General features: G+C 40.8%; 1 protein-coding gene across 1 annotated transcript; it reads right to left on the bottom strand.

Annotated features, from left to right (window-relative positions):
* Nucleotides 1–27,582, bottom strand: QTRT2 (queuine tRNA-ribosyltransferase accessory subunit 2). The gene is made up of 9 exons (XM_004002931.5): nt 27,472–27,582; nt 20,349–20,570; nt 19,531–19,586; nt 16,595–16,671; nt 13,201–13,413; nt 8,811–9,010; nt 6,004–6,155; nt 3,769–3,886; nt 1–2,122 (listed from the first exon to the last, which is right to left on the bottom strand). The coding sequence occupies exons 2-9, from the start codon at nt 20,546–20,548 to the stop codon at nt 1,891–1,893; spliced, it is 1,248 nt and encodes a 415-aa protein (XP_004002980.4). The 5' UTR covers nt 20,549–20,570; nt 27,472–27,582; the 3' UTR covers nt 1–1,890.
* Between the last annotated feature and the right edge of the window lie 165 nt (nt 27,583–27,747).

Genomic DNA, 27,747 nt, shown 5'->3' with positions numbered 1-27,747 from the left:
TTTTTTTAATTAAAAATGTTTATTGGTTATTGACTTTAATCAGTTTAAAGGAAAGAAATATTGTTTCAAAGGTGCTAATAAGAAAAAGATCCAAAGAAATGGACAAAGTTGGGCAGAATTTTCAGCGTTTTGAATACAAATAAAGCTCATAAATTTTATATGGATTCTAGGATATTTATTAATACTCCTCCAACAATGGCCTTGACATTGAACAGGAATATAAACATATGAACAAGTCCAGTCCAATATATTTCAAAACAAGAAGATTCTTGAGAATAGAAATTCTGTCTTTTGTAAGTATCCTTGCCATTCATTGGAGGAGAGGTTACAGGAGTATCTGTGGATTCTGAAATTCAGGAACTTTGGAATTCATGTACATTCTTAAACCACTAATAAAAGAAGACCATATAGATAGGCACCCAACATATAAATATACAGTAACCACATAATTAAAAACAATGTTAAGTAACACCCACTAAAATGAACAAAGAGAGAAATACAGCATAAGAATATAAAATAAATATTTTATACCCCTACAAACAAAACAAAGGCATCTTTTTGGTTCTGTTGTTTTATAAAAACTATGTGTGAAACACACACGTATGTGTATTTTTTACAGAAAACTTGACAAATATAGAAAAGCACTTCTAAATAAAAATCACCTGTCATACCATCAACATGAACGTCATTCCTTGACAAGAGCAGAAAAAATTCATAGAATGAGATATGATCAGGGAAGGCCTTCCTAGCCTCAGGACATGCTGATGCCAATTTATCAACCACTTTAAAATCCACGGGCCAAACCTCTTTTTAGGCTCTCAAATATCTCTACTGTTGCCTGACTCCTGATACCACTGTATTTTAAATCAGGGCAATAGTGATACATGTGAAGCGATGGTTCTAATCTAAAACTTCTTGTTCCCCAAATGTTAAGAGCTGGATGGAATCTTAGATATTCATCTAGCACTCTTCACCATGCCTGTCCCCATTATTCAGAAGGAAACAGGAATGGGGAGGTTAAGTGATATGTACCCAAATGTTATAGCTAAGTAACTGAAACCCAGTTCCCGAAGAGCCAGGCCAGGGCTCCGTCCAAGTGAACACACAGTGACTGAATTTCCCCAAGTGATGGAACTTCAGTCATTATGTGGCTCGATTATGAATGAGCCTGAAAGGCAGACCACCGTGGATCTGTACGACCAGATGAAAGCTGCAATGCAAACTTTCAGCTCCACACAGGCAACTGCGGTGACTTTAGGGAGGCAAGTCACAGACAGACCATATGGTCAAACGAAGAGTGTGCCCTGTGCCAACTGGTCATTGGAGCAACGTGAGAGTTCCACATTCCATGGAGATGTGAGTCTGGTGAAGTCACAAGAGTCATTTCTGGTTGACTGCACTGCCAGGACAGCTTGGGAGGCAGAAGAATCCAAAAGAGGCCCCTGAGAATATTAGGATTAAAATGAAGAAAACTCTTGAATCAGCTAGATTTCTCTTGGTCAGCAGGCACATGTCCACAGAGGTCATGCGACTTATGACCAATCATCTCAAGTTCCAATCCAACTCAGTGAACCCTCAGATTCTCATCATCCCCACATCAAGGCTGTCCTCTTATATCTGAAGCTTTTTATCTTTGACTAAACAAATCTCTATTTGTAGAAATATGAAAGGTCATGTTTTAATTTCTTCTGATCAATCTAGGTCATTTCAGTCATAAGAAGTCTCTTTAGCCTCATGTGGGCAGAGCTCAGTACAGATGTTCCTACTTTGAGCAGACTTCAATCTCAAAACTAAGTGATTAAAGTTTAAAGTTATGATCACTTCTGGCTGTCTTCTTCCCACATCACAACCGTGGTACAGGCTCGACGTGAAGAGTCAGACTGCCACGTCTCAGGAGGCTTGCCGGCGGATGAGCTCTTTCAGCTGAGCCAGTCTGTCACTTTTCAGTGCTTCCCGGATGGAGTGGAAAAATCCAAAGTAGTGTTCAAAGTTGTGCATCATAAGCAGGACGCCAGCCAACAGCTCGTTGGTCACCAACAGATGGTGGACGTATGCACGAGTGTGGTTCTTACAGCAGTAACAGGAACACCCTCTCACGAGAGGACTGAAGTCCTCCTGGTACCTGAGGAAGGAAGTTACAGTGATATTCCACAAGAAACTGATAACCCAGATCACCTATTCTGCTGGCACATAACCAACAGTTAGTAACACGACTAGCAAACGTAGTGCCAGGCACCTGCTGAAAAGGGCAATGTAGTCAAAAGGTAATGGGGAGCACAGCGGGCCAGGAGATTCAGAAGTCCGGCTCTGATGGATACAGCCTCCTAGACCAAGGCTTCCCAAGGAGCAGCAGCAGAGTCACATGCTCACTGCCTCCTGCTGAGCACGGTTAGTCACACTGAAAGGCACACAGAAATGTGAGGAGACGCAGTTCTAACAAATGACACTCTTCTCCCACTTGCCATCAGAACTATAATATTAGAAGAGATGGTATGACCTTTTACTTGCAGAGCTTTTTGCAGTTTACAAAAAACTTCTATATGTTCTGTCTCATTTAATCTCTGCAACCACCCATGGAGAAAGACACTTTTCCTGTCAGTTTACCAATGAAGACTGGCCAAGGGGGCTAAAAGGGAAGGCTCTGGGGCTACAATGACTGGGCTTGTTTCCTGGTTCACAACTCAACTCTGGAGAGTCACTTAACCTCCCCCTGGGTCTGTTTTCTCATCCGAAATGTAATCAGGTAATAACAATGCCTTATTAGCGCTTACCTTATAGAGCTGTTACAAGAATTAGATGAGTTAATATGGTAAAGGACACAGACAGGCACACGCTAAGCACTATATGTACTATCTTTTATCAGCTATTAAAAAGAAGGTAAGTGACTTGACCAAAGTCACACAGTCATGAGCAGAACCACAATCTGAATGCCAAATCGCCAAAGCTTCAAGTCTATTGCTGATAAATATAGCAGTTTCCAATGACTTCTACAATGTAAAGGGAATTTTAGTAGTAACCATTTATATCACCCTAGCTTTTTAAAAACAGAAATGAATCTCCTTGGCTATTTTTCAGTAAATCAAATATGGTAAGCATCAGCACTTCAGACCTACAATCAAGAAGTCACTACAGAAAGAAGAACTAGGAATTTCATATTCTTTCATAAATTTTCAAGTTTGTACTGTTACTAGATAGTAATAAATAAGTCTGAGTCCCTAAAATGTCCCTTTACATAAGACCAAAAATACCCCAGCATTAAAACAAGCATACCAAGTTCCAGAAAAACCACTCACTTGTTCACTGATTATTTCCACTTTTGGCCAAATACAAAGTTACAAGATAGTTTAGTCTTTATAGAGGCAAATACTTTATTTCAGATTTCTAATTTGTATATAACCAAGATGGCTTAAATTCTTTAAAATTTAAAAATCTTGTTGTATTTTATCTTGAAATTCTTATTTTATACTGTCATTATTTAAAGTAATTATAAGAAACACCAAACAGTGGATTTGGTCTAATCCTCCTGACAGCTCTTCTAAAACATTAGTTATCAAGCCTCAGTTTTCTGACAAGACAAAGTACACAAATTCATCCACAGGGGGGGGAAAAAAAAGAGTTCTGCTAGCACTGAATTTGAGAAGGCCCAAATAATGTCCAACTATAAATATTTTATGAACTCATAAACTGAGAAGGGAACAGTTACATAAAACTTTTAAAACAGACTGAAATTAAAAAGACAGAAATCAAATTTAAAAAAACAATCCTTACTTTTTTTCCTTTAGGTTAATTTCATATGATGTCATTTCTTGGTTGCAACTGGTTGTTTTACTTTTCTTTGTTTGATCCACATATTTTATTTCTTCCTGTGTTCCATTTTGTTGTAATACTGAGGGCAAACCAATAAGAAGTCTTGAATGAAGGTCAGATAAAGAGGGGTCACTGGGAGAATTTTTGTTTTAGTTACTATTTCAGGTCTTTTGACCCTGTAATTCCACTCCTTAGAACTTATCTTAAGGAAATGCACCCACATTAAAAAAAGGAACCTGTAACAAGGTGATCACTGACCTGTAATCTATAGTATCAAAACCTGGAGATTCAACTATGTCTAGCAAAACATTGCTACAAGTATATATCTTATAATCTTACTCTTAAGGAATGATTTTTAAAAAAACAGCTGGGTGTGTGTATGTTTGCGTGTGTGTAAGACAGAGGGGGAGGGAAAGAATAAACGTGTGTGCCTGTGTGTTGGAGTCATGTCTTATCATAATGTACGTGCAAATTCATTGGGCTTTGTAACTGCCTCTATTACCGATTAAAAGTAGAATATGGTTTTAATTTATGTATTCTGTATGGAGACTCTGGCCCTCCAGGGAACTCAGTTAATCCAGAATTAAATGGGAATTTGAGTTGTTCCCTTGAACTCTTTGCTTTAAGTAAGAACATTGCTGGAATTGCGAGAGAAACACTAGTTACTACGCAAAGAGCCAGCCAGAGTGCAAGTAGAGAAGCATTTCTGGGAAGGAGTAATAACAATGTTAGGACCAAGGAAAATGGGCAGATGGTCCCAGGAAGGTAAATTCACCCAGGTGAAAGGAAAAAGTGATGTAACCTGAGCATTGAGCCCATGGCTATTCTAATTTTGCTGCCATTATTGGCATGCTGACGTGGAAAACCATAATAAAACCCTGGCTTTTGAAAAGTCCTTGTCACTGGGGAAATTACTGCCTACATTAGGCAACTAATTCTTGTGGAATTTTCACTCTGTAATTGGCAAAAAGCTCCAATTTACTATGCACATACACAAATATGATTCATAATAATACTTTAATAAAAATGTTTAAACTCAGTTTTTCCAATCATGAAGAAATCTGGCTTTCTCTGGCCCAAAAGGAACTTGTTTGTTCCAGAGAATTCAACACCAGGTTCTCTGTAGAGCTTTGCATATTCACAGTACAGAATGACTAACAATCACCTATGTGCTGGCAGAAATAATTTCACTTGTAAATGAAGCCATGAACATTTATAAGGTGTTTATGGTACACCTATCTAGCACATGTACACCTATATAGTACACCTATGGTACACGTTCTAGTCTGTCTAAAACATAGTAAACCGGGCCTCCTTTGCTTAAGAATTTGATCAACTTGATTGATTTTGTTTCCAGAAGTAATTCCATTTAGATTAATGTTTAAGTTGTGTTACAGAAGTGTAACAAATCCTGAATGACATTTTCATCACTTGCAGGGAATAAAAGGAGCCTTTAAAAAAGTCTCTGACCCTACTCAAATTTAAGGGGAGCAGCAGGCGGGAAAGGGAAGCACACTCTGGAGGACAGAGGGCAAATGGGCCCACAACACTCTCCTGAAACACTGCAGAGACACTTCAAGGGACCCCAACCCAAAGTCTGTCTCCCAGTTCCTTTTCCATTGCCAGCTAAACATTAGGATCTGAAACTGATTTTCTTGACTTCTGAATAACTAAACAATAGAAGCAAATGGCAGTGCTTCAAAGCAACATTAGCAGAGGAAAACAGCTTTCACATCTCAGTATGAAAAAAAAAGCAAAGTAACACTATGATCAGAGGGGGTGAGACTCCCTGTATTTTAGCATGAGGTTTGCAAAAAACAGACAAGAACTCCTTTGTGAAAAAACGAATTAACTTTTACCAAGCAGTTCAAAGGTTTTCTTTTCTTAGATTTTCATCACTATTCATTCACTCTGAATGTTCTTTTTTTCTGGCTGTTAATAGAAGAGGTTTTGTTTTTCTTGGTTCTGCTCCCTACAAAAATCACTTCCGAATATTGATGAGCTATGTATGTAGTATTAAGTGCCTGGTTCTGTGTGCCAACATGCCGGGGTGTGCAGATAAGAAACAAAGATATAGTTTTATAAAAGGCTGGCTTTACAGTATGCACATATTTCTGGTTTGTGACTCAAGCCGAAAGCTGATAGGAAATAGAAAGAATTTAAGGGTGACACAGAGATTAACTTCAAAAGACCTACATGTCTCTTCAGGATTCGGCTGGTAATCAAAGCTGAAAGTCAGGGCGCATCCCCGCTCTGTCACTTGATAAGGGAAAAAACTCTCAAATAAGTCCACTCCTCTTTCAATACACTCGAGCACCTCATCTGGCCGGCTAACACCACAGATGAGCCTGTGAAAGTAATACATACAGTGACATGAGGACAACGCCAGGAATGAAATCAGAGTCTTTCCAGAGGGCATTAACAGTAATAATGATGAAAGTCCTGGTTAGCATGGCAGGCAGCAGATAAAGAGGTGTGGCAGAAAGACTACAGAGCTCTGGCGGCAGAAACCTGGATTGGAATCCCAGCTCTGCCATTTATTTACTTGCTGTGTTACTTTGGGAAGGTTTCTTAACCTCACTGAGTTTTAGTTTTCCCATTTTAAAGACAAAAGCAAGAACACACGTCTCATAGACTGGCTGTGAGGATGAATGATGTACTTGAAAAAGCAGAGTGTAGTTTCTGACTCCAAAGAGAAGCTAATAAGGGTTAGTTTTCTTTTCCCCTCATCCCTTCTGAAACAATCTCCAGAGTCTTGGACTGAACTCTGTAGCCTTTCTATCCACTACATATGATTTTTTTTCAGTGCAAAGCTGTGTGCTTTATTTCCCCTTCAAATACTCTTCCATGTTTTAACTATACTTTGCTTATAATTCTTTTTCATTGTTGGCTCAAGAAAGACATTTTTACCTACTGTATTCTTCATAGCTCCATTTACAAAGCAATTCTTACTCTCGGAATTTCAACTCTGCCCACAGGATCCAAGAATCTAGTTAGCTTTCTTTATGCTTCTTTATATTTTCTCCATTAACAAAATGTCTGCATGGTGGAATGAGATGGTATTTCTAGAGGCAATAGGTAATGCATTCTGAGAGTGTTAATAATATTCAACTAGGTTTTGCCACTAAAACAAGATGGGGAGATGCAATAGATCAGGGCTGGCTGGCTGCTATTTTTTATGTTTGTTTTTCTACTCATAGTCCCTTTTATAAACTGGCAGAGAAAAGCTTATAGACTCCCTGATTTCTAAAAGAAGTCCAAAAAAAGGCTTATGTAATATTAAACAACCAGAACCTTTAAATATATGCTGGTTTTTCTGACTACAGTTTCCTTCAAGTAATGTCATGTTTTTAGAACTCCTCTCCAACTGAAGCTGGCATTTCTACACACTTAGAGAAAGAAAAACAATCCCAGCTTTCAAATCCAGTAACAGACATCTGTGAGCATTTAATTCAGAAGAAGTCCAGAAAATGACTAGAAATACTAGTGCTGAATTGTCATCTGCACCCGAATGAAATAAGCACAGGAGGGAAAGCAATGAACACAGAGGGCTAGGATAAAACTGGGGCGAGGGTGGGGAGAATGCTGGCTGGGGTGCTGGAAATATCTTGTTCTGGCTGGTGTTTACAAGCATATACAGGAATAAAAATTCATCAAGGCATGCCTAAAATCCATATACTTAACTACAAGCTATACCTGGACTTTTTTTAAAAAGTAGTAAAATTACATACATATGTATATCACTCAAGGTGTCCCAGGTGGCTCAGACCATTACAGGTAAAGAATCTGCCTGCAATGTGGGAGACCTGGGTTCAATCCCTGGGTTGGGAAGATCCCCTGGAGGAGGGCATGGCAACCCACTCCAGTATTCTTGCCTGAAGAATCCCATGGACAGAGGAGCGTGGCGGGCTCCAGTCTATAGCACTGCAAAGAGTCGACACAACTGAGTGACTAAGCACAGCACACATAATATTACTCATTAGCCTGAGGGGTATAAGCATTACCCCACAATCAAACTTCTTAATGTATCTGCAGGAAAAAAAGCATGAATATTCATACCAACTGGGATAAAAGACTACAGTCTTAAAAAAAAGAAAAAAAATGTGGATAGTCTGGTAAGACATCAGCTGTACGCAGAAACTTACAGATTTTTTTTTTTTTTTTTTTGCCTTAAAATCTTGCAGATCACTCTTCTCTCCAGCACAGAGTGAATCCTGTGGTGGATGGAAACAGCCAGCCCCACTTAGGCTGCCAGTTCCCCTGATTTCAAAACATACTCCTCCTCACTACCTGCCTCAAATCTAAGAACCTCTTAAAGGTCCTTAATGCTAGAATCCATCTTCATTCCACTGAGGATCCCAGATCTGTCCTCAGCTTTCTGTGATTAAGGCCAGAGTTCCACGTGACTTTCTACCTGTCTCCAGGTTATAATTGATGGAGAAGGCAATGGCACCCCACTCCAGCACTCTTGCCTGGAAAATCCCACAGACGGAGGAGTCTGGTGGGCTGCAGTCCATGGGGTTGCTAAGAGTTGGACACGACTGAGTGACTTCCCTTTCACTTTTCACTTTCATGCATTGGAGAAGGAAATGGCAACCCACTCCAGTGTTCTTGCCTGGAGAATCCCAGGGACAGCGGAGCCTGGTGGGCTGCCGTCTATGGGGTCCCACAGAGTCGGACACGACTGAAGTGACTTAGCAATAGCAGCAGCCAGGTTATAATGAATAAAGAATATTATTTATATTTGGCACAAGAATGAGGGAGAATAATATAATACTTGCCCTCACTTATAAGAATCAAATAAACTAACTCACATGGCACTGTCCTCTGTCCTACATTCTAAAATCAAAGGCCAGACAGCCTTGATGGAAACTTCCCCAAGCAGACTCAGCCTGGAAAGAACATAATCAAAACATCTAAAGACACGCCCATGTAGAGACTGCATACTACACTGCACATTCTACAGCCCACCAGGCTTGGCCTGCATCCTCCTGAACACTAGCCTCGGTTTGTCCTCAGGCAGCTCCGCAGTGACTGATGACAGCAAGTGCAGTCTAGTCTCCAGGGTCGCTGGACTCCCCTGAAAGCCATCCAGAAGGAAGCCGCCAACCGGCCGCTTGGCTGTTTCTCGAGCCGACCTCAGCCTCTCCTCTGTCACGTCTCCACCTTCGATCACTCCAATGATCGAACTTTTCTGGAGGACCTAAGGTGAGAAAGGATTGAACATTTTTAACTGTTTCCAGTAGTGGAGACCTCTGTTTAAATGAGCATTAGTTACCAGAAGCCCCCTGGAGAGACGAGATCTCAGTTGAAGCATGCAGGGGGATGGCACACTCTCCTTGCTGAGAACGTTAAGAGCTCCAAAGAACACAATATGAAAGCCACTCAACGAGGTAAGAAAAGACTGAAGAGAAACTGAGACAATCAACATAGGCAGTCATGCTTTAGCTTAAACACACACCCGGCAGACACAAGGGGAAAAGAACAAAAGCAACAGCTTTCATTTGTAGAAATAGTTCTCCTGGTCTACTCTGCTGCTGCTGCTGCTAAGTCGCTTCAGTCGTGTCCGACTCTGTGCGACCCCATAGACGGCAGCCTACCTCTAAATCTCTTAGGACTCACAGACTTAGAAGCCAAACTTACAGTTGCCAGGGCAAGGGACAGTTAGGGACTTTGGGAAGGTCGTGTATACACTGCTATATTTAAACTGGATAACCAACGAGGTCCTACCGTATAGCCCATAGAACTGCTCAATGTTATATGCCAGCTTCGGTGGGAGTAGGGTTTGGGAGAGAACGGACACATATATATGTATGGCTGAGTCCCTTTGCTGTTCATCTGAAACTATCACAACATTGTTAATTAACTATACCCCAATACAAAACAAAAAGTTTAAAGTTTGGGGTATAAAAAAGTCTCTTAGTTATAAATAACATTAGGAACTGAGACACTGGGTTTGGCTGGGACAACTGATTGCCCATTTGGAAAAAGATAAAACAAAAATCAGTACTGTACACCATTCTCAAACATAAATTCCAGATGGCCCTAAAGATCTAAGCATAAAAGATATGGTTATACAAGTATTAGAAAAACAGATTTAGTATTTTTATACTCTTAGGCTAAGGTAGGCCTTCCAAAGCAAGATAAAGCTTCAGAAGGAAAAGGAAAAGGAAAAGGCAGACATAATTGAGCACAGAAACGTTAAAAAAAAATCCCTAGTGAAATACACTATCAACAAAGGTAAAGGGGAACGTACTCTTTGGAGGGATAGATAAATGCCTACACCATGGACAAAGCTCCAATAAATCCTCTAAGCAAAGGACAACCCTACAGACATCTAGGCAAATATGTGAATATGAACTTCAGAAAAACACATCCGGACAGCTTACTAAACCTCACAAGGAAATTAAACCTGGAAATAATTACATACCATTTTTGCCCATCACACTGATAGAAAGGTCAAGAGATAAAAAGCAACATAGTGGAGGCAAAAGGGTTAGAGAAATGGTACTTACACACCCTGACAACTACAGAGAATAAAAACTGGTTCAGCCTCTTGCTAGGGCAAGCATACAACATTTACCAAAATGTCAATACTTTTATCTTAATACCTTCTAAAATTCCACTTCTAAGAATATCACCTACAAATATATTTATTCATATGCACCAAAGTTTATTTTTGGTGCATATGAAGCAAAGATGTTTAGAATAATGAAAAACTGGAATCAGGCTAAACATCCATCATAGAGTAGAGGCTTAAGTAAAGTATAATATGTTCATAGTATGGCTTTCTACACAGCTGTTTTAAAAAGAAAGCAGAATGCATAGTAATATATACACTAACAGGATAATAATTGCAAGACAAAAAACAAGCAAATTCCCGAAAAGATAATCATATTCATGTAATAAAAACCAGAGGCATGCAGATATGTAACAATTATGTGTATGTAACTATAAAAAATAAGGTTTACAAGGAAAAATACCAATCAACAGTGGCTCTTCGATAGAAGTGGGTGGGAAGGGAGCCTGGAAGGCTATAAATAGGCTAAAAGGCTATGTTCCTCCTGCTTCTTGGTTTAAGCAGGAGGAACATAATCAGACTATTCCTCCAGAAAGAAGACTTCAGCTGCTGTGCGGAGCGTGAACTGAGGGTGAGTGTGGTTAAAGGATGGAGTAGAGATGACTTGAATCATTGGGGAAGATGAAGGGGATCTGGACTGAGGCAGTAGCGATGGAGTGAAGAGGAGAGAGAGGATCTGCAACCTCGCCAGGAAGAATAATCAACAACTCAACACAACCTGATTGATTAGTTTCCTGGGGAGAGGACAAAGACAAAAACAGGACAACTCCTGGGTCCTATTTCAGATGTCCAGGGAGATGATGAGAAGAGCCAAGACAGGGAATCCTAGGACACCAGTAGAGGGCGAGGGAAGATGATTATTCTGTTTTGTGCATTCTGAGTTTGAGGTATCAGCCACTGAAGATACGGAATAAAAGTTAGGGCAATGTATATACTGGTGTGACTGCCCAGGCTAGACAGCAGCAGGTGCTTGGCATAGGCCTGCCACTCCCCTCGCCTGCTGCCATGCTAGACACAGCCAAGAGACTCTCCTCACCCTGCCGTGCTGTGCACAGCTCTGAGCACCTTGGGATGAAACCTATTTACCATGCCCGGCCTCGGGAACACACGCAGAAGGAAGGAAAGCTGACAACAGAATCTTAAGGAGCTTCGATACTTAAGGGCATTCAGAATAAGAGGATTCAATGGATAAGTGGAAGAAATCACAGGGAGAGGAAAAGATGCTTGCAGACATACAAAGCAGACAGTTACACAGGCCTGTTTCTTTACGTGACTGGCACAGCCCCATCTAGGAACTCGTTTTTACGGGTATAAGAAGTGTAACCACCAGGGACTTGCCTGGTAGTCCAAAGGTTAAGAATCTGCCCTGCAATGTAGGAGACACAGGTTCAATCCCTGGCCAGGGAAGTAAGACCCCATTTGCTGCCAGGCAACTAAGCTTGCACACCACAATTAGAAAGCCCGCATACCACAACCAAAGATCCCGTGTGCCACCACAAAGATCCCGCGTGCCACATCTAAGACCCGATGCAGCCAAATAAATAAGTGAATTTAAAAAAAGTATAACTGTATTGTCTAAAATGGAGCACACTTAAAAGGGGGCACTATCAATAATTATGTCAAGACAACAGCATAAGGGGGACAGAGAGGGACCCGAGCATTTGCCCAACCCATAAGAATAAGGTGAAACAGTGTGGCCGACAACACACAAGAGGGATTTGAGGCTCATCTGGCCTTCCTAATAATCACACTCTGTCACACTCCCTGTCCTCCTTTCTACTCATCCAAACATTACTCATCCTACAAGAATAATTACCGGCCGAAAACAATTGCTAGCAAATAACTGTTAGCAGAGCTAACAATTCAGAGCTGCAGCAATGTCCCCACGCTGAACCCTTACTCAGATACTGAGAGTTCTATCAGAATGACAAGTAAGCTTCCTCTAATTATTTCATGTATATTAAGTTGATTAGCCGACGTACATTTTTTATTAGTAAACTCAAAATAATGTTCTTTCTCAAATTCCATGTGCTTTGCCACAGTGGGGCCTGCTAGTGGCTCAGGATTACTCTACACAAATGACCAGACACTAAAAGTCTCTCCTCTGATCGCTGCCTCCCATTCTCCCACCTCCTCTGCTCTCTCCTAATGAATGCCTTCCTTTCCAGCTTCATTAACTCTGCTATCAAGACCCCTTATTCACTACTACAGCTTCAGCTTCCCCAGCTCACGAGATGATGAGGTTACTATGCCTTCAGGATACAGAGCCAGAAGGGGCACGCTGCAGACATATGGAGGGAACTGGAGTCAGGGTGGACTGAACAACTGAATATTAACTGGACACTAAAAAGTGTCTTGAAAGACTCAAATCTCTGGGCAGAGGAGCTAGGGACTGTCACACAGGAGAAGAGTGCTGAAGGAGAGCCAGAGGAAGAGCAGGTGTGAGGAGAGGAGATACTGAGTTTGCTGCCTCTGAGTCTGAGGTGCATGAGAGGAATAGTCTAGTGACAGAACGTAGCAAAGGCCTGTGGCTGTGTAACTCTGAAGCTACGAGAGTGATCTTGATCATAAACACAATTTTAGAATTTTTAGCAATTAAAACTAAGGGGAGTTTTCCAGAGAGAACATATAGTGGGGCATTAAAAGAGAGTCTAAGACATCCTAAAGAGCAATAAAGCATTCAGAGAAGAAAAAAACCCAGGAGAGTAAAAGAGACCAAGAAGTAAGGAGCAAGAAACAGGAGGAGGGGCAGAAAGGGTGGTAACACGGAATGTAAATTAGCTAGAGTTCCCAGGAGAAAGGTACGGCTTTACCTCTGACTCTTCCTGTAGCCTCAGACAATTATCCAGGAAGAGAAGCGTTCGGTCAACAGACTTTCTGGCTCTTTTTATGGAAGTTGCTTCATTGCAAGTTGCCTCTCCATCTGAAATGCACTGGAACCAGTCTGGCTGAAGGGCCTGCTGAATGGCCATGAACTTGGAGGCAGTCATTTCTACTCGTCCTCCAACACCCCACACAGACACTGACTGCCATGGAACAAGGTGAGAGGAATTAGCAAGAGTAATGTGCAAATAAAAAGAAAATAATAAAATGATTAAAGCAATTCTAAATTCAATTCTTCTTTACAGCTGGAGAGATGGTGGCAATTCAATCTTCTAGACATGGTGGGTAAAGAGGTTTCCCATACCATATTCCACATTTTCTAAGGACCTGAGAGCTCATAGTGTCCTTCAATGTCCATTCAAGCCAACTCCTCAGTTATCGCCCAAGAATTCTGTGACTACTTTTCCAGAATCCCAGTCTTTCTCTCTCTTCCACCCCACGTTGTTTCTGACTATACCACAGACTGATTTTTTTGTCTTTCAACACATTGTTCCTTTTGATTGAGATGGCCTTCCCCTACTTCTTTGCCTGGTAAATACTATTCAAGACATGAGTTTAGATGCCATTTTCTCTACTGCGTTCACCAAACTTTACTAGGCATAATCAATTGCTCACTCTTAAAAACTTTATCAGCAGTTTGTATTTATTTCTTTCATAGAGAAGACAGCCTTTATCATACCATTCTGTATTTGTCTGAACCAAGTATCTATTATTATGGTTGTGCCCCAAACACAGTCTGGGCCTCACACATTATAAATGTTTCAATTCAATTCAGTTCAGTAGCTCAGTCGTGTCCAACTCTTTGCGACTCCATGGACTGTAGCACGCCAGGCCTCCCTGTCCATCACCAACTCCTAGTGTTTACTCAAACTCATGCCCCCTGAGTCGGTGATGCTATCCAACCATCTCATCCTCTGTCATTCCTTTCTCCTCCTGCCTTAATCTTTCCCAGCACCAGGGTCTTTTCAAGTGAGTCGGTTCTTTACATTGGGTGGCCAAAATATTGGAGTTTCAGCTTCAACATCAATGAATATTTAGAACTGATATCCTTTAGGATGGACTGGTTGGATCTCCTTGCAGTCCAAGGGACTCTCAAAAGAGTCTTCAACACCACAGTTCAAAAGCATCAATTCTTCGGCACTCAGCTTTCTTTATAGTCAAACTCTCACATCCATACAAGATTACTGGAAAAACCATAGCCTTGACTAGATGGACCTCTGTTGGCAAAGTAATGTCTCTGCTTTTTAATATGCTGTCTAGGTTGGTCATAACTTTTCTTCCAAGGAGTAAGTGTGTGTTAATTTCATGGCTGCAGTCACCATCTGCAGTGATTTTGGAGCCCCCCAAAATAAAGTCAGCCACTGTTTCCCTATCTATTTGCCATGAAGTGATGGGACTGGATGCCATGATCTTAGTTTTCTGAATGTTGAGCTTTAAGCCAACTTTTTCACTCTCCTTCACTTTCATCAAGAGGCTCTTTAGTTCTTCTTCACTTTCTGCCATAAGGGTGGTGTCATCTGCATATCTGAGGTTATTGATACTTCTCCCAGCAATCTTGATTCCAACCTGTGCTTCAACCAGCCCAGCGTTTTTCATGATGTACTCTGCATAGAAGTTAAATAAGCAGGGTGACAATACACAGCCTTGATGCACTCCTTTTCCTATTTGGAACCAGTCTGTTGTTCCATGTCCAGTTCTAACTGTTGCTTCCTGACCTGCTTACAGGTTTCTCAGGAGGCAGGTCAGGTGGTCTGGTATTCCCATCTCTTTCAGAATTTTCCACAGTTTATTGCGATCCACATAGTCAAAAGCTTTGGCATAGTCAATAAAGCAGAAATAGATGTTTTTCCGAAACTCTCGTTCTTTTTCAATGATCCAACTAATGTTGGCAATTTGATCTCTGGTTCCTCTGCCTTTTCTAAAACCAACATGAACATCTGGAAGTTCACAGTTCACATATTGCTGAAGCCTGGCTTGGAGAATTTTGAGCATTACGTTACTAGTGTGTGAGATGAGTGCAATAGTGCAGTAGTTTGAGCATTGTTTGGCATTGCCTTTCTTTGGATTGGAATGAAAACTGACCTTTACCAGTCCCATGGCCACTGCTGAATTTTCCAAATTTGCTCGCATATTGAGTGCAGCACTTTCACAGCACCATCTTTAGGATTTGAAATAGCTCAACTGGAATTCCATTACCTCCACTAGTTTTGTTTGTAGTGATGCTTCCTAAGGCCCACTTGACTTCATGTTTCAGGATGTCTGGCTCTAGGTAAGTGATCACACCATCATGATTATCTGGGTTGTGAAGATCTTGCCACCTCTTCTTAATATCTTCTGCTTTTGTTAGGTCTATACACAGTCTGGGCCTCACACATGATGAATGTTTAATACATGTTTACTCATTAGACATAGTTAGATACATTATATGCAAAGACATAAATCTCATAGTATACAAGAATCTCTGTATGTTCCTTTGGTTACTGGTTCCCCTACAGCATCTCTCTTCTTAGAAAAGATGTACATAATTGGAGGACCACATACAATCTTTTTCATCCTGCATAACACTGTTTGAATGAATCCGTTCTCCCTTATAAATGGAATAAGCAAGGTCAAAATTTTCTTTTGAATTTAAATTGCAAAATAGAAAGAAGTGTAAAACAGAAGACAAATTTTAAAAAAGGTATCTTAGGTAAGATTAATAGACCTTGTTGATATCAATAAAGTGGGTGAAGAAAAAGTAACTGTTTGTGAAGTAGCAGTATATACTGGAGTCTTTCCAGAACATTGTCCTCTGGGACAAAGCAATGGGGCCATATCTCCAATTAAAACTTTTAATGAAGTCCTTTGGATACGGTTTTGATTAGCTAAAATCTCTGGCTATGGATCTAGATTTTTCAAATTCTGTTCTAAACAACAGTATTATACTGAAGTCCTACTATATACAGTTATACATGTGATAACACTCATTAGCAACTTTCCCTACTTTTCCTGAGGTTGTTAAAATTGCATATAAAGCATGGTACCAAAAGAGTATTTTTTTCTACCATTATAGCAATTTCTTTTTGGGGCGTGTACTTGACCTTTCTCTCCTCCCAAAATTTTGGCAACAGTGAGAAAGCTGAGGATACATTCCTTACCTTAACTCATCGGTGGGCTGCCCTACAAACCACACCATCCCACTACAGTCATACAAACAAAGAGAAGGCATAAAGGGATCTGCAATGGATCAGCATCCCAGGCAGTGGAATCCTTGCATCTGAGAGAGCCAATGGGCTGACTTCCTGAGACAAAGCTTCAACCTTGAAGGACCTTCTGAGAACATACCTTATTTGTTACATAACCAGCTGGGCAAGGGCTGACTGGATCATGCAGGGAACAGTATAGGAGCGATTCTGGCATGCCTGTATAAACAAAAAAAGGACCCTTAAAAGCACTTCCATCAGCAATTACACAGTGCTGTAACTGACAGCAGCTTCATAATGTGGCTTCATATCTAGCAGGACAGATAAAGTAACTAAAGCAGAGTAAACTGTCCACACCCGACCTTAGAATTATAGGAGGCCTGTCAACATGAATGAAGATTATTTCTGAAACCTACAAATCCAGAAGAAGAATTAAACATTCATGTCTAATGAAACTGAGTTGCTACAAAGGAAATGTATAACCAGAAGCATGATACAATGAAAAGTGATTAACGAAATGTTGACCCTACTTGATTTGCTTTGAAGAAAGTAACATTAAGTTCATTCTCAATAAGGTACCATCCAAGGGGAACTTGCTACTGGAAAGATGAAATTATACAATCAACAGGTAACCTTATTAATAATAAATGGAGCCCATATCATGGGTCCCTAAGGACAGAATTATAGAAAACCTATAGGACACTGCAAATGGATCTCCTTTTCAGTAAGTTTCACTGACTCAAGATAACAGTTTCTTGGTTTTTTTTAATCAAAAAGACATTCATTAAAAAGAAATATTAATTAACTCATATGACTGCAGATGGTGACTGCAGCCATGAAATTAAAAGACGCTTACTCCTTGGAAGAAAAGTTATGACCAGCCTAGATAGCATATTCAAAAGCAGAGACATTACTTTGCCAACTAAGGTCTGTCTAGTCAAGGATATGGTTTTTCCTGTGGTCGTGTATGGATGTGAGAGTTGGACTGTGAAGAAGGCTGAGCGCCGAAGAATTGATGCTTTTGAACTGTGGTGTTGGAGAAGACTCTTGAGAGTCCCTTGGACTGCAAAGAGATCCAACCAGTCCATTCTGAAGATCAGTCCTGGGATTTCTTTGGAAGGAATGACGCTAAAGCTGAAACTCCAGTACTTTGGCCACCTCATGCAAAGAGTTGACTCATTGGAAAAGACTCTGATGCTGGGAGGGACTGGGGGCAGGAGGAGAAGGGGACGACAGAGGATGAGATGGCTGGATGGCATCACGGACTCGATGGACGTGAGTCTGGGTGAACTCCGGGAGTTGGTGAAGGAAAGGATGGCCTGGCGTGCTGCGATTCATGGGGTCGCAAAGAGTCGGACACGACTGAGCGACTGAACTGAACTGAACTGAACTGTTGTACTTAAATTTCATATGCCACATTTTCATAGGAAAAAAACAGGATTTTGCTGAAGACCAAAAATATAAAGCCAACAACAAAAATCTCTGCAGTTCTCCACCTTATTTTCTACAATTGCAATTATTACAATTATCTCTAGAAAGCTTATATTAGCTATTTTCACTTAATTATATGCTTGGATACTTTAAAGCCAATTATTAAAATTGGTCTCAGATCAAGGGAAATGGTATATAAATTCCTCTACGGAGATACAGGCCCTTGTGACAACCAAGTCATTGTGCGGTTTCCCTCAGAAGCAGCAAGTGAATAACCAACGGGAACGGATTTTCAGTCACTTAAGTGAGTCCCGGACACTGAGGAAAAGCTTCAGAAGCAAACTGTCTGGAGATGAGTTGGCTCTCTGGCTGTCACTGCTACGCTTTTCCTATAAATAAATGGACACATATGCTGGCATTTAAAATCCTATTTCTGGAACAGAGACAATATTAACATATCAGAAACTCTTCACCCTCTGCCGAGTTTTAGGCTCAAACATGACAAGCCTGCTTTGGGTCTTAGGTGTGTTCCATGCAGTCCCTCACCTCTAGGTCTCCGCTCTCCTCCTGGAGCGTCAGCCCACACCTGTCGACCACCACCACTACACCCACCTCCTAACCTTGCTTACTCCTACTCCTCCTTGACCCATGAGGTCTCTATTCTGACCTCCGTTCACATGGACTCTACAGCAGGTTATATGTTCCTCCCTCTAGGCTTTCATCATACATGTACCTACTCCCGATCCTGCAAATGCAGTCACCACACTCTATTAGAACCACCGGTTTATCTTTATGCCAACTAGGCTCTGAGTTTCATTCAGTTCAGTTCAGTTCAGTTCAGTCGCTCAGTCGTGTCCGACTCTTTGCGACCCCATGAATTGCAGCACGCCAGGCCTCCCTGTCCATCACCAACTCCCGGAGTTCACTCAAACTCACGTCCATCGAGTCCGTGATGCCATCCAGCCATCTCATCCTCTGTCGTCCCCTTCTCCTCCTGCCCCCAATCCCTCCCAGCATCAGAGTCTTTTCCAATCAGTCAACTCTTCACATGAGGTGGCCAAAGTACTGGAGTTTCAGCTTTAGCATCATTCCTTCCAAAGAACACCCAGGGCTGACCTCCTTTAGAATGGACTGGTTGGATCTCCTTGCAGTCCAAGGGACTCTCAAGAGTCTTCTCCAACACCACATTAGGGCAGTTAATTGTTTCCTACTCATCTTTGAGGAGAAGGCAATGGCAACCCACTCCAGTACTCTTGCCTGGAAAATCCCATGGACAGGGGAGCCTGGTAGGCTGCAGTCCATGGGGTCGCTAAGAGCTGGACACAACTGAGTGACTTCACTTTCACTTTTCACTTTCATGCATTGGAGAAGGAAATGGCAACCCACTCCAGTGTTCTTGCCTGGAGAATCCCAGGGATGGGGGAGCCTGGTGGGTTGCCGCCTATAGGGTCGCACAAAGTCAGACACAACTGAAGCGACTTAGCAGCAGCAGCATCTTTGAATCCCCAATGCCTATTCTTAGATGCTCAATAAATGCTTATTGTATTCATGAATGAGTAACTGTATATATAGAGTCAAAAAACAAAGAGCATCTTCAACCTCCAAATTAATATACCAGAAGGCACACGCAAATAACTTAACTTTTACCTATAAACTTTCCAACTCCTTCCTTATATTCTGCCAAGACTTCATGATGTTCTGCCCTATAAGAAAATAGAAAAATATGTACCATAATAATGAATCATTCTACAGATACTCTATGCAACAACTGAAGCCCTCTTCTCCTCAGCCAAATGAGCCACGTGACAGTAAGCGTAGTCTCAAAACACCAAGTACACATATTCAGGAGTCCCCACTCATTAGGTTGGGTTCATTAGTCAGGGCGAAGGTCTTTAATTTGCAAGTGGCTCTGAGAGAAAGAGAAACTGGCAAAGATCAAGGACTTCAGAATATCTAGATTTTCTTCTTCCCCTTGTTCCTTTAAAATGACTGTTACTAATACAATCTTGCAAAGTAATTTGATCAAATAGCAGGTTTTTCAATTAGGGATAAGGTCAGTATGTACATGACACAAAATGACCTCACTCTATTAGTTCTGTTACACTAGAGTAAAACTGGCAAGTACAGGACGTGCAGAGACAAAGGAAACTCTGAGGCTGGAGCGTGAAGACATCCCTGCGGTCCCAAGTTTAGCCCTTACAGGGCATTACGGGCACCCCTGGGAGCAGCGGCAATGAGGGCGGTATGGAAAAGTGAAGCAGCTCTAACATGTAGGTCTGGCCTGTGCCTTCCATGTTATGGTCAGATGATGTATAATATTTGATATCTCTCTTCTGATTTCACTATAAAAAGCCTACACATTTTGTATACAGAAGCAAAAAAAAGTCTTTCTCTTTACTGCAACTTAGTAAGGTAACAAAGCTGCTGCTAAAGTTGACATGTGAATGATCAGGTCACGTACTTACAGTGAAGATAGTGTAAGCTGAGCCATGGCAGGAACCCCGTGGATTTTATGCAGTGTGTGATGGGTCAGGTGGGGGGCGGAGCCAGCCTTGGTGTACAGAAGGCAGCCTGGGATGTCCATGCTGCGGTCCCCTGTTTTGCCAAGGTTTTTTATTTTTCCAAGGCGACAGCCATTAACCACCTTGGTAAGATTTAGCTTCATCTTAAAGGGATTCCTCTAAGTCCTGATAAGAAAAGAACAATTACATTCAGAAGTTCCATGACGGCTAAAGGCTAAACATTTTTGAAAGAAAGCAACTTACAGAAAAATAAATAACATGTTTCATATACTTCCCAGTCTAGAATTTTTCTAGATATCAGGAATAGGGGGATGGGAAATGACAGAGAGAATAAGGTACCTTTGCCAGAGTCACAGCAATATGATGACATCAACCATGTTTAAATCCAATCAGGGAAGTTTTGTCTCAGCTGATGAAAACCAAACAAATAAAAGGACAGAAGTAAAGACTAATCATGGGAAGAGCACTCTGAAGCCAAGGCTTACTCTCAGCTTTGAAAATGTGTATATAGAAAGGTCATACTGCTTAAGAAATACTATTTTGATCTATTTTTCCTTTCTCTGATTTGAGAGGATACTAGGCAACATAGTAAATCTTCCTAACATGTAATTAAATGAAGAAAACAGGTTCCAAAGCAGCATTCCGCTATCTATTAAAATATGTGGAAGAATATATAGGCTTCACAGGTGGCTCAGTGGTAAAGAATCTGCCTGCCGATGCAGGAGGTTCAGGAGACTCGAGTTTGATCCCTGGGTCAGGAAGATCCCGTGGAGAAGGAAATGGCAACCCACTCAAGTATTCTTGCCTGAAAAATCCCACGGACAGAGGAGCCTGGCAGGCTATAGTCCACGGGATCACAGAGAGTCAGGCACAACTGAGCATGTACTCATGGAAGAATATATATGAACAAATAAACAGAGATTGTCTCTGAGAAGTGGGATTATTTTCCAACCTTGTTCTTATAAAAACAGAGGTGAGAAACTGTGGTGCATCGATGCAATTCACAAGCAAAGTTACTTTTACAATTGGAAAGGAAAAATATTTGATTAAAAAAAAAAAAGATACACTTTCTAATTTCCACAGATACACAGGGGGAAAAAAATCAGAAAACACTGTCAATTACTTTGTTGGATTGTCTTAATTATTATTCAGTAAAGCAAATCCCAGGCTCCAATTCTTTAAATGCCCTGTAAAACTTGGTAACCAGGCATGGCAGATCATTTGCAAAATGTCACTGGATATCCAGCATTCTGAAATACCAGTGTCTCTACAGCAAGCACTATATCCTCTCAAATTTTTGCAAGTTAGGCAAGGCCCAATTTTATTAATAGATAAATTAACATGGCTCTCAGAGCGGCTCCAATCTTAGATCCTATCCTCTTAAGCACTATATTAAACCACACTGAAAGTCAACCATTGTTTAAAAGATGTTTTACCAAATAAATAAGCATTATCTATCATGAATTAAAAGATATCCAGAAATGCAAATATTTCTTTTTGCGGAGTCATAAATGCTTATGTTGAAATAAAATAATCTTTGTGAAATTTAGAAACAAGAACAACTACTTTCTATATGGTTCAATAAGTGATTTCATGTTAAACATGAATTATGTCTGGCAGAAACTAAGCAGAGACATTACTTTGCCAACAAAGGTCCGTCTAGTCAAGGTCATAGTTTTTCCTGTGGTCATGTATGGATGTGAGAGTTGGACTGTGAAGAAAGCTGAGTGCCGGAGAATTGATGCTTTTGAACTGCGGTGTTGGAGAAGACTCTTGAGAGTCCCTTGGACTGCAAGGAGATCCAACCAGTCCATTCTAAAGGAGATCAGCCCTGGGTATTCTTTGGAAGGAATGATGCTAAAGCTGAGACTCCAGTACTTTGGCCACCTCATGCAAAAAGCTGACACATTGGAAAAAACTCTGATGCTGGGAGGGATTGGGGGCAGGAGGAAAAGGGACAACAGAGAATGAGATGGATGGATGGCATCATGGACTCGATGGACGTGAGTTTGAGTGAACACCGGGAGTTGGTGATGGACAGGGAGGCCTGGCGTGCTGCGATTCATGGGGTCGCAAAGAGTCGGACACGATTGAGCAACTGAACTGAACAATATTGTAAAATAATTACCCTCCAATAAAAAAAATTTTTTTAATAGTATGAGTATTTCAGGAAAGGCTGGTCAATTTTCTATGACTCAACCTTCAATATTTCAAGTTATCACAAATACAGACATAAAAATAACTCTGGGGATTTCCCTGGTAGTCCAGTGGTTAAGATTTCGCCTTCCAAAGCAGATGATTTGTGTTCAATCCCTGGTTAGGAAGCTACGATCCCACATGCCTCGAGGCCAAAAAACCCAAAACCAAAACACAAGAATACTGTATCAAATTCAATGAAGACTTTAGAAATGGTCCACATTAAAAAAAAAAAAAATCTAAAAAATAAGTCTCATTGGAACCCACACAAATACAGAGTTAAGGTTAAGGGGCTTCCCTTGTGGCTCAGATGGTGAAGAATCTGCCAGCAGTGTAGGAGATGCAGATTCAATCTCTAAGTTGGGAAGATCCCTTGGAGGAGAAAATGGCAGCCCACTCCAGTATTCTTGCCTGGAGAATAGAGGAGCGTGGTGGGCTACAGTCCATGGGGTCGCAAAATGTTGTAAATGACTAAACCACTTTCAAGGGAAAAAAGTTATACTTTAACAAAAGGTGGGCTTCCCTGGTGGCTCAGAGGTTAAAGCATCTGCCTGCAATGCTGGAGACCTGGGTTCGATCCCTGGGTCGGGAAGATTCCCTGGAGAAGGAAATGGCAACCCACTCCAGTATTCTTGCCTGGAGAATCCCATAGACGGAGGAGCCTGGTGAACTACAGTCCACGGGGTTGCAAAGAGTCGGACACGACTGAGTGACTTCACTTCACTTCACTTAATATAAGAGCTACTTTTCATAAAACTGTTATTACATATTAAAACTGTTAAAATAAAAGGAAGTTTATACCAAAAAAGTAAATATATTTACAGGTTAATAAGAATATAACACAGAAAATACAAGAGAAGAGTCATTAGTTTACAAAATCATATTTCTTATTGATTTATCAAATAATACACATAATCTTCTGATTTCAAGTGATAGAAATTGTTTTTAAACTAACAGCTCTGAAGCCATTTACAGCAAAGTTAAAGAATGTACTTTGCAATCTAAGTTCTAGAGAATTGAAGCAGGGGGAAACATGAAGGTGAGAAATTCACCTTAAGATTAATTAATCGACCCTATTATTCTATTAGAATCAACTAACATGGAACAATAGGTTTTTGAGGCAAAAATAAGAACTAATGAAAATTTACTGGACCAAGGTTACTAATACTGCAAGAACTTAGCACTTACTACTCACACACATCTGAGAATGTAAGAAACTGCATTGTCCCACGTATTTCCTGAAAGGCCTATAGAGAAGAATTTGCTGGTTTCTCCACTTACTTACTTACTGGGCTTCCCTGGTGGCACAGAGGTTAAAGCGTCTGCCTGCAATGTGGGAGACCTGGGTTCGATCCCTGGGTCAGGAAGATCCCCCGGAGAAGGAAATGGCACCCCACTCCAGGATTCTTGCCTGGAGAATCCCATGGACAGAGGAGCTTGGTGGGCTACAGTCCACGGGTCGCAAAGAGTCGGACACGACTGAGCAACTTCACTTTCACTTTCCACGTACTCCAAAAATTCTGTCTCATCTGTGTTTAAGCTTTGTCAAGAGTTTCAACGTATACACATGAGTTGACCATATAAAAGCAGAAATAGCCTTTACTGGATAAAACTAGCATGTTTGAAAAAATGAAGTTTAAGACTCTAGAAGGCTACCAATTTTTATTATTACTCTTCCTCATCAAACCCTCTCATTTTTCCAGTTTATTAATAAACAAGACGGACAAACAAAGCTGCTGACCAGCATAAGACAATGTGCTTTTCCATGTTAAGTTAACTCAATTTCAGATAAAAACAATCCACAACTCTTTAATAAACCTCTATTTAACACCCCAGGTAATGAATAATTGCCGTTAGACTTTAGAAATGCTGAGAATAGTTAAGTCTGATCATTACTACCACAGATGCTGAACTTGAACTTGAACTCTGCTGTTCCACAACCACGACTCTGAGGCTAATGAGAGAGTGAGATTAATCAGAGTATAGAACCCAGGTCTCTGCCAGGAGGCCTGTGCTTTTGATGACATCTTTGAAGTGAGAGTAACACAATGTTTGTATATACATAACTCCTTTTGCCACTCTTTCCTCAGCCAGAGAAATAGCTTCCTTCATCCAGGTCTGTGTTAGTTCTCGTGGACATCAGCCAGCATGCTCTTAGATGCAGAGATGGGTTCTCCCGTGACATGATGTAAAGTTTAATCTCCAAACCTTTAATGATGAAATTCAAAGTCCTCAGCTTAGTGTCCTGAACCCACTATGTCAGCTAGAGAGAAATACCCACTTGGTTTTCTCCACAGTATGGGACTCTGATGGAATGTACTCACATTCTGCTCTTTGGGGTTTCTTAAGAGTCCTACCCTAAACAGTGAATGGACACGGCATCAAAGAAAAAAGTAAGCGAGGCAAAGTAGACAATCGGGTTTATGGAAAAGTATTCCAATAGATAAACTGCTAGTGGTGATTCTCTGTATTGTGAGGATGAATGCAAATATTAAGAAATCTGAGGAAAGCATCAGAGAATGTATTTTACCCAGAAACCAATATTTAGAAAATAACACGCAACTTTGTCCAGCTTTGAACCCAGCTTTCCTTTCCTAATTACTGATCAATTTGTGGTTAGTATTTTTATAATTGCACCTCTTTTCTAACAGCTCAAACACAAAAGGCTTTTATTATGGAGTAATGTAAATATAATATATACACACATACACATAGTTTTAAAATATGTTTTTGCGGTGATATAATCTACTACTGCAAGCAAAGTTCTCAAGAAAGAAACCAACAGTCTCCAAAATATTAAATGGTTTTTATTTGGCCCTTTTTCTTTTCACTTGCTATAAGTCTCTTCTAAGATTTCTGGGGTTATGCTTTTCTTGGTACACAAACGTCCACACTTTCACTTCCTGGTTAAGTCTTAACCATTAGAAGAGCCATTTGGAAATAATGGTTAGTGGGAAAACTCTTAATCACTTTAAGGACAAGTAGTCGTGCCTTTACATGGGTAACCAAGATTCCCTGCACCTGTGGCAGCACTGTACCTGTCTTAACACCTCCACTGTCACATATTTCTCTACTCCTTTATGAAAGAAGGAATTAAAAAAAAATGTTTCTTAATGGATTCTCTACAGACTGTCATGGGAAGATGACTTCAATATGTTGAGGGAAAAGAGCAAGCGGTGAACATATTTTTTGCAAAAGAAAAATTATATATATATTTATAAATACACACACACAAAAATAAATAAATACACAAATACACACTCTACACTGTCTGTATGTGCATATTAAAAAGTGTGAAGGACTTCTCAGCAATATGGTGCACTGAGCTAACTAAGAAAGACATACAGAAATGATGGACTTGAAAACTCTGGGAACTAGTAACAGAAGATGAGACTATTCAGAGGTAGTATTCGAAAATTCACTATTTGGGAGGAGGAGAGAGATCACGAAAAATGTTAAACTTTAAGTATGTGTGTTTAAAATTTTTAAGTAACCATTAAAACTTACTGACAATGGATAATTGCCAAACCCACTGGGGAGAGACAGAGAAGGATTAAAAAAAAAAAAAAACTGGTTAATATTTAAAGGCAAGAAAGAGGAAAAGAGACCAAAAAGTATATCAAAAATAGAAAATACAGAATAAGATGGCAGAAATAAGTCCAAATATGTCAGTAATCATAATAAAAGTTAAAATTAGCATAACCTACTGAAAGTTATAACAACAGTAGCAATATTTATTAGGTTTTTACTATGTGTCAAGTACTGTTCCTCACATGCTAACTCCACTAACATGTACTGTCATGTCAATCTAAGACAGATGCTATTATCAGGAGCATTTTACAGATGAAATGAGGCTAAAAAAGTCACCATTTAGGAAATGGCAGAGCCACTTAAATCATAGAGTTCTGCCTTTTGAGCCTGGACTTTAATAGGTTGGTAGTCTGTTTGAAGTCTCATCTTGTCCATAAACATATGCAATGCTTACATACTAACTGTAATGTTAAGATACAATTTTCAGTCATATTTTCCATTTTGCTATAGTGTTATTGGTGACATTCACTGAGCTTAATTTACCCATTGAAACTAACTACTTTATGATATTGCATAGCTTGGATGTAACACAATTTAATCAACCATCACCCTTCCAATGAAAACTCAAGTTACAGAGCAGGTCCTATGATTGGTGCAGTAGTCTGAGGGCAAAGCTTCCCTGATCTTTCACAAATCTCAAGTCTAGTTTACGTTTCCAAGTAGAGGTCTCTGCATACACTGATTTTTACTGGGTACCACACTCTAATGATTTAGGTACTTTTGCTCCTATTTGAGTAAACCGAGGGTCCGAGAGTTATTAAACATGTTTCCTAAGGTCATACGACTACAAAATGACTAGGTCCAAAGCTGCCGATCTAAATCTCTACTCTGCCTTGTGAACCTACATATCCCAGCATGGACAGTTCCCGGGAACACCTAGGCTCAGTCAATAACGACGGCTTTAGCTTCACTCCATGAGCCATCTCCAGGGACCCCAGACTTCGTGGAGTGCTTAGCTCAGGTGTTCGAGATCGGTCCAACCCTCCCAGGCACCCTGGATGATCTAGAAAAACCTCCGCATGGGAACTTGACCCTAAACAGACTCCTGTTGAAAGGAGACACTTTTCTCTCTGAGATGAGATGAGGCCACACGATTTGGAAGGATCTGGATTTACAGAAGCCAGGACCCACCAGGAGAACCCGAAAATGAAAGAGACATGGCGGGAGGACAATGACAGTTACTGCAACACAACCGGGAAGGATCTAGACGCGACGCGACGCGACGCGACTCTCTCACAGCAGCCCCCACCCACTAGAAGTAGGGAACGGAGGTACTTACCTGCAAACCTCCCAACTTTAGGAAACTTGAAACTCCCTAGGTTCTTGCCTTTCGCTACCACGTGTACAGCTTGCAAAATTCTCTGCCCCCTGAACCACCGCCTCCAATGCTAGAGCCAATCAGGGAACATTGCGTCATCACGGGGCGCCAGGAAAAGGCAAAAGTAATTGCAAAGCGAACACTGGTGATTGGGAGGCGGAGGAACCGCTACTGTTGCCATGGGTAACTGAACAGGATCGTTCCGCCTGGGCAAAGCCTCCTGGGAGTGGTGGTTCG

Source organism: Ovis aries, chromosome 1 (genome assembly GCF_016772045.2).
Source record: "Ovis aries strain OAR_USU_Benz2616 breed Rambouillet chromosome 1, ARS-UI_Ramb_v3.0, whole genome shotgun sequence".
Lineage (NCBI taxonomy): Eukaryota > Metazoa > Chordata > Mammalia > Artiodactyla > Bovidae > Ovis > Ovis aries.
The sequence above is the reverse complement of the archived record's forward strand: the minus strand, read 5'-3'. Positions and strand labels throughout refer to the sequence as shown.

Excerpts from the sequence above, each read along its gene's own strand:
- QTRT2 (XM_004002931.5), bottom strand. The coding sequence starts at position 20,548 with ATGAAGCTAAATCTTACCAAGGTGGTTAATGGCTGTCGCCTTGGAAAA. Across the intron at positions 16,672-19,530 it reads AGGAGTTGGAAAGTTTATAG|GCATGCCAGAATCGCTCCTA; the intron begins GTAAAAGTTAAG and ends TTGTTTATACAG. Across the intron at positions 13,414-16,594 it reads CTGGTTATGTAACAAATAAG|TCAGTGTCTGTGTGGGGTGT; the intron begins GTATGTTCTCAG and ends GTTCCATGGCAG.